This window comes from Cavia porcellus, unplaced genomic scaffold (assembly GCF_034190915.1).
Source record: "Cavia porcellus strain 051 isolate PalLab524CR breed Dunkin Hartley unplaced genomic scaffold, mCavPor4.1 scaffold_9, whole genome shotgun sequence".
Lineage (NCBI taxonomy): Eukaryota > Metazoa > Chordata > Mammalia > Rodentia > Caviidae > Cavia > Cavia porcellus.
The window spans coordinates 68,223,217-68,230,984 of NW_026947492.1; the positions used below are offsets into that span (position 1 = coordinate 68,223,217).

Below are 7,768 nucleotides of genomic sequence, written 5' to 3' on the forward strand. Positions count from 1 at the left end.
TAATGTTTATGACAGAGAGTGCCATGCATGTCAGTAAACAGATACAGAAAAATGAAGGAAGAAATGCTTAGTTTCAAATTTACTACTTGCTAGTATAGACTTGCATGACTACAAGTGCATATAAAATGCTGGGAGAAGTTAAGACATTCCCTTTCCTTTAGTAAACTGAGGATCCTAAAGATAACGATTTCAAAAAATTTGAAAGATTGAGATAATTTATGAAAAGCACTAGTTATTGTATCTGACAGTAAGCCTTCAATAATTGTCATTTTTAGTATTACTATTGAAACCAAACCAAACTAAAGGAGAGAATAAATTAGTTCTGAACTATAGTAAAAATGACTGAAATCAAGCACAGTAGCAATAACAAATATTTCTAAACTATCTGGTATATATTAATCATTGTTTTAAATTCTTTGCATAATTCAGTTTGCCCAAAAGTCATGTGAGCATGCTAAAAACCCGTTTTACAGACATAGAAACTGAATCACACAGCTAGGAAGAGATGCTGATGCACCAAGCACTTTGGCAACCTAGTTCCAAAGTCTGTACTTTTACCTCCTGTTCTACACTGCAAATGATTTTTTCAAAATAAAGCATTTGAATCCTTGAAATGAGTTATTTTACTTGGCTCTTTGGGGAGGGTATCGAGTTCTTTCCCTGAGGTACATGAAAATAGAAAGAGGGTTGCTTTTTTCCCCTCTGGGAAGCAGCACCCACACATGTGGTACCCAGTCAACTTGATTGAAGATGAGGATTTTATAATGATTGAATGAGAAACCTGGGGACCTCTTGCTAATTGAGGAGCCTGGTCTAGGATTTAGAGAGCTTATGAATTTGATTGATAGAACTTCTATGCTAAAAAGAAAAGCAATTGAAAGTAACTGACTGCAACTTGTCCTCTAGGGAAGAGGCCACCAAAGCTCAAGAGAAGATGGAGACTTTCTTACAGAAATGAACTTCATACGGAAATTCTCGGCCTTAGGTCTCAGAGCTCCTGACTGGCTGTCTTATGTACTTGTGTGGAGCCTTTGCCTCTAACCATGCTCAGCATCAGCGAAGAAACAGAGAGAATCAACTATTTAAAGTTTTTTTCCTTCCCACAGTTAGCGTTGAGCAGCTCCTGACTATTGCTTTAAAAAATAAATACAGAATCTCAATGTATGAATAATTAAACCTTGTTCAGGGGCTTAAGGGGAAAAGTTCTGAAAATTGCCCCTCCCAAGTCCTGGCTTTTGCAGATAGCAGTATCAGAGCCCTGGCAGGTCCCCTCCCCTTGCTGTGTCTCTGAGTCAGCCTAGGACAGAGTGGGGCAAGCTCTCCTTGACCTGGCTGCTGAGTAAGACAGGCAAAAATCTCATAGTCTGTGAAGTCAGGACATGGATATTACAACCTCCATGAAAAAGAATATGACTTCTGATCCATGTTTATCCTTCTCATATATAAAAGTGACAGCCAGGTCTTTGAACTGGAAGCCACGCTATTATCTTCCCCAAACACCAGTCATGGTCAGCACCTCTCCTCCCAGGTCTGTGTGCTTATCTTTAACATAATAGTCAGGAAATGTTTAAGAAATTTCTTCTTTCTTTCTTTCTTTTTTTTTTTTTTTCTTATTTCTATGCCTCAATAGCTCTGTTTGAAAAGTGTACACTTTTCCATTAAAAAAAACCATATTAAATTTCAAAAAAAATTTTTTTTGTGTTTGTGTAAATTCATAGAAAGATGTAATTGTTACTGCTATATTTAAACCGATTTGTAGTAAATAAAAGAGAAAAATGCTGCAAGTCAAAAAAAAAAAAAAAACCTATCATGTTTAAGTCTTAGCTTTCTATCCATCATAGAAATATAATACAGCTAGTCTAATGCTTATGAACAACGATGAGAGAGTGTATATAAAGAACCTAATCCTCTGGGTGACACCCAGGGCAAAATCAAGACAATTCATTGAATTTTTAATGGCTCATTACTGACACTAAAGGATATTTAAACAGCTGGTGACATATCATTAGCATACCAAAACTGTGACTGGAAAAGGGAGGAGGGATGGAGATGAGAATTCTTTCTCTGTATAAAGGGATGATCTATGAAAGCGGCACAGACACTCTCTATTCTTGGCTGCCCAAATATAGATGCTAGGATAAAGCCTGGTTTGAGAGTAGGCAGAGGTCAGAGTGGTCTTCAGATGTGGGTTAGATGTCCCTCATTTTGGAATCTTTGTTAAAAAAAAAAAAAAAAAAACCAATAACCCCAGAAGTGCCCTGCCCAGAGGTAACATAACCTCCAGAACAGGTATGTTCTATGAAAAGCACTAGGTAAGTTCTTGTTCCTCTTCTCAAAAAATCTAACAAAGAAGCTTATCTTTAAAGCCAGAAGAGACAACAGGAATTTTGGTCTGTGCCTTTGGAGACTGGCATGTTATTTCCTTTGTAAATCAAGTTGAACTTTTCTGTCTGCTTCCAAGATGTGTTGCAATTGGAGGGGGACTTGAAGTATTCAGAAGCTGGGATCTCACAGGTGGAGGGGGGGAAGGAGACATTAACACCTGCCTCTATCAACACACTCCCTTGTCATTTTGGTGTCGTTGTCATCTAGAAATTGCAACCCACAGATCAAACTGCTTTTCCAATTTTTTTTACTACTTTTAGTAACAGCATCTCACCTAGGAACTGATTGATTAAATTAAATCTAGGTACTCTGGCTCTGGAGAAACATCTTAATTATGAAGAGGAGTTTTCACCACATCTATGAATATGCCTACCTAGCAACCTGTTATCTATCTATTCAGTCGTCCATTCATTCATAAAGAGAAAGCTTACAGTATAGTTGCAGTATATAAGGATGCAGTGCTGTGTATGCACGTGTGTGTGTGTGTGCGCGCGCACGTGTGTGTGTGTGTGTGCATGTGTGTGTTTGTGTGTGTCTGTGTAGGTAGGTAGGTGTAGGTAGGTAGGTAGGTAGGTAGGTAGGTGTGTAGGTAGGTAGGTAGGTAGGTGTCTGTGTAGGTAGGTAGGTTTGTGTGTGTCTGTGTAGGCTGTGGAGGTACAACAGTTACATGCCGCTATGCTGCCCCCTATGGGTCTTCAGCTCCCCTGAAAATCTCTCTCAACCTCTTAGAATAATTAAATGTGAGAACCTTTTGGGTGACAGGGCCCTATCCTCCGTGTTTAAATATCCCAATTAAAAAAATAATAATTCTAAAAGTAGCAAGGTAGTGTCATATTTAGTAGAAGAACAGTATAACAGAAAAAATTATAACAGATTAATATGAAAGTAAAATAAATCAACCACAGAAATACATCAAAAACATGATTTTCTTTACTATTTAAGGAAATACACAAGAAATTCGTGTTTATACTTATGTCAAATTCAAATGCTGATGGTCAGTTGGTTTTCTTGTGCTCTCTTCCAAGCACTGATAGAGATATTCAGATACAGAAATTCAGAGAATTTCCAGCATTCACTTCACCATCGCACAGTTCTCTACTTTCTGCTACATGGAGAAAGGGAGAGAATGATAAGAAAGCACCTTGCCTTGTCCATAGAGACATTATTATCTCTTCTTTCCTTTCCTCACAGCCAAACACATGCCCCAATTGATTGCAAGAGAGGCTGGAAGTTGTAGAGAGACACAAGGCCTCTAATAACCGGCATTGTTTCTGCCATCTCTGTTACAACGATTAGCATGGCTACATGTCTGAAGCCAACAGAAACACTTATTATAAAACCACAGGTAGGATGAGCCATAACTTGATTGTACTTAAACCATAAGTGTAAGACTGAGTGAGCCTAAATTACCAAATTCCATAATACTTGGCTGATCTAGACTCTTTCATCCCAAACCATACCTTATTTCAGAACCAATAACTTGTCATAAATTATCATTTTATAGAAGTTATATCTAAATAACTCATGTTAACATCTCCATTCTGCTTCTTACTAGCTGCTTGATCATGAGACATTTTCTCATGGCTCTGTGTTCATTTGCCTACACTGGAAAGGATGCTATAATAGTACTTGACTTACAAAGTTATTGTGAATATTAAGTGAGTTAATATACCATTAGTGCCTTGCACACAGTATCAGTCATAATGGTTTTATTATTATTATCACTTTTTAAAAATATATTTGATTTTTATTGGCAAACAAATGCATATTAGTTATAGGCTGTGGTGTTATGAGTCAATAGATGTCTACATTGTGTTTTTATACATTACATGATCAGCCCACGTCAATTGGTATATACATCCCTTTAGACATAAACATTTCTTTGTTTTGACAACATCCGAAATTTTCTCTACTATCTATTCTGAAATATTCAATTGAATGATAACCACAGTTGATACCTACTGTGTGATAATTCATTAAACATTCTTTCTATACAACTGTACCTTTATACTTGTTAACTTCTGTCCATCTCTTCTCCTCCCCTCTACTTACCACTGTTCTTCCCACTTCTACAGATAAAATTTGTTAGCTTCTACATATAAGTAAAAATATTTACTACTTGTTTTTCTGTGTCTGATTTATTTCATTTAAAGTTCTCCAGTTCCATCGATGTTCACACAAATGACAAAATTTCATTCTTTTGTGGGTGAATGAAATCTCATTTATGTATATGTACTACACTTTCATCCACCCATGAACACCTGCATTGATTTTAGATCTTGGTGATTTCCAACAATGCTGATATTACCAGTTAACTTTGAATTGTCCTAATGTGTTTATTGAGGGAGGATGTAGGGGTACAAAAAGCACCAGAATGCTTCTCCCAAGTTCTTCCCTTTTATTTAAGAGTCATCTACCCCCATAAACTCTTGGATTTAATAGTTTGAGGGTAGCAAACAATGAAAGTTTCACTTCAAGTCAGATGAATGGACTGAATGTTCTATTTGAGTTTTTATCTGATGGTCACAAGATAAGGAGAAACTTCTACTACATATTCTTTCTAAATCCACTTGCATATTGTCTGATTTTGGATAAACTACCTAACTGCTGACCTCTTTATTAAGAAAATGCAAAGCACTTTCATGAGAAGTAGGTAAAAATATTAATTTCTCAGTATTATTATGAGTAGTCCAATAAGAACCACATATATTATTATATGCTGAACTCATGTGATCAGTGAACTTTCAGTGGAGTCAAGGCAGGGAATACAGTAAGGAAAGTCAGTCAGAAGCAGAATAAGGAGCAGAGAGCATCCCAGGAGAGTATATGCCTGAGACAGAGAGTAAGGCAAATGAGAATAGCAAAAAGCACAAAGAGAAGACACAAGTGATTTCTGTAAAGCTCATGAGCAGAGAGGTACAGCAAAGAGATACAAGGATTGGGCATTTGAAAGGCAGATATGGAGCAGTGCCGCCAAGAGCAGTGTCTCAGGAATGGCGTTGGCAGGTCAAAGTGGAGAGGAAGTAGAAATTAACATGAAACTGAAAACAATTGGGAAATGGTAGGAGAACAGTGTCAGCCCTGTAATACAGCAACATCATTGTCAATATACACATAGATTCAAAACAGGGGTGGAAAGATGACAACATACTTTAATTCATCTTTATGTGGTGTAAAAATTACTGAAAGCATTACTAATGTTTCATTTTACTCTGAATAAAAAAATGAGTAATACAAGAATTCTTTCCACTAATGGTAAGTGTCTAGAAATCATGATGCTCTCAAAATATAATGAATGGCTCAAGCCCTGTTGTACACAGAGAAAAGATGAACGATACTTCTTTGAACCTGCTTAGTCTTGATGCTATATATAATGGGGTTCATGAATGGAGGAAAGAGAAAGTAGACGTAGCTCATGGTAATATGGACCACATGGGGGGCGTGTTTCCCAAACCTGTGGATGAAGGTCAGGCTAATCACAGTGAGGTAGAACACCAGGACACAGCTGATATGCGAGACACAAGTGTTGAGGGCCTTAGCTCGCTCCTCTCCAGAGGCGATGCCCATCACTGTCTTAAGAATTAGCACATAAGAAAAGAAAATGATAAAAGCGTCCAGAAAGAAAGTGAAAGCAACCAGAACAACCGGGTATAAGCGATTAAAAGTAATATCTGCACAGGCAAGTTTCATGACATCCTGGTGGAGGCAAAAGGCATGGGAAAGAACGTGAGAATGACAATAGGGGAACCAGTAGAGTGGCAGAATTGGGGGCACAGTGGAAACAAAGCCCCTCAACAGAACGCCCAGTCCTATCTTCATCACCCTGGAATTGGTAAGAATGGAGTTGTACCTCAGAGGGGCACAGATGGCAATGAAACGGTCATAGGCCATGGCAAGCAAGACACCTGATTCCACAATGGAAAGGGAGTGAATGAAATAGGCCTGAGTGAAACAATCACCCTGGGCAATTCCTCTTTGATCAAGTAACAGGACACCCATGACCGTGGGCACTGTGGTTAGTGTCATCCCAAGATCTGTACCTGCCAGCACAGCCAGGAAGTAGTACATGGGCTCGTGGAGGCTGTGGTCATTCCAAATGAGGAAGAGAAGGGTGCCATTGCCTGAAAGAATGAAGAAGTAGATGGCAAAGAAAGGGATGGAAATCCAGCGGTGAATTTCTTCTGAGCCCAGAAAGCCAGTCAGCAAGAAAGGAGCAGCACTGTTGTTGGCCCACATAGTAGGTGCTGTGGATAAAGCTGAGATGTCTCAGTGGTTATGACGTCTAGAGATGCAGTGTCCTTTTTCTCATCATCTTGTAGCACATCGTCAAGCCATTTTTCACCTCAAAATCTTAAAATCCATTTATTATTTTGGATTTAACTAATTATAAGGTTGCAAGCATGAGCCTTTGCCTAAAAAACAAATGACCATAATAACTATGACAACAATCACACCTCAATGTGAAATATGCAACTAACTATTTACAGTCACACATCTTACTAGGGTTTTTAGCCTTGTTGTCTAATTTCAAATTGTACAACACTGAGTTTCTTTCATTCTCTCCACATTTTTATTTCCCTCATATAACAATCTTTTCTGCATTTCTATACAATTTGGGAAGTTTAGACTTTTTCTTGGGAGCAACAGGATATCTTGAAGATTAATCACTAACAAAAAATGTTTAATCAATGCAAATGAAGCAACCATCATGAAATGTTTGAGAAATGTTGTTAGCAACATTGTTGCCTTGCATATATAATGAATATGGCAAGAACTCATGAGAATATCTGAGAAAACTAATCCAGTGGCAGAACCAGTGAACTCATTTTAGAAAGCCAAGATTACTTAGTAGATTGAGACTTGGGAAATTTCCAGTGCTGCAAAGGTTCTGAGATTTACAGCATTAGAGACATAGTTTAAAACAAGAAAAGAGATATGCTTTGGAAACTCTAAAGGGAAATTATAAGAACAGATTTCTAGATCAAGTATCTCCAGAGAAGTTTCAAACCGATATGGAGCCACAGATATATATATATATATATATATATATATATATAGATAGATAGATAGATAGATATAGGTATAGATAGATAGATAGATAGATAGATAGATAGATAGATAGATGTAGATAGATATACATATACAAATAGAGATATATATCTGTAATATATATATATTTGTAATATGTATATCTGTAACAATATATAAAAGCATGTTTATCAGCAGGAAAATTATAGCATCAGAAATTGATAATTGAATATACAGTATACTCAGAAATTGTAAGGGGACACTGAGGACTTCCAGAGTGAAAAATAATGACTTTATTGCTAATGGAGATAAAAATCACATAGACCTTTAATCATTAGTTGTCTATAAGGCCTAT

At 37.2% G+C, this 7,768-nt stretch overlaps 1 protein-coding gene across 1 annotated transcript; it reads right to left on the bottom strand.

The window, feature by feature from the left end:
• Window positions 1-5,685: 5,685 nt before the first annotated feature.
• Window positions 5,686-6,621, bottom strand: LOC100720405 (olfactory receptor 51B4). Its single transcript, XM_003465273.1, has one exon. The coding sequence runs from the start codon at window positions 6,619-6,621 to the stop codon at window positions 5,686-5,688; it is 936 nt and encodes a 311-aa protein (XP_003465321.1).
• Between the last annotated feature and the right edge of the window lie 1,147 nt (window positions 6,622-7,768).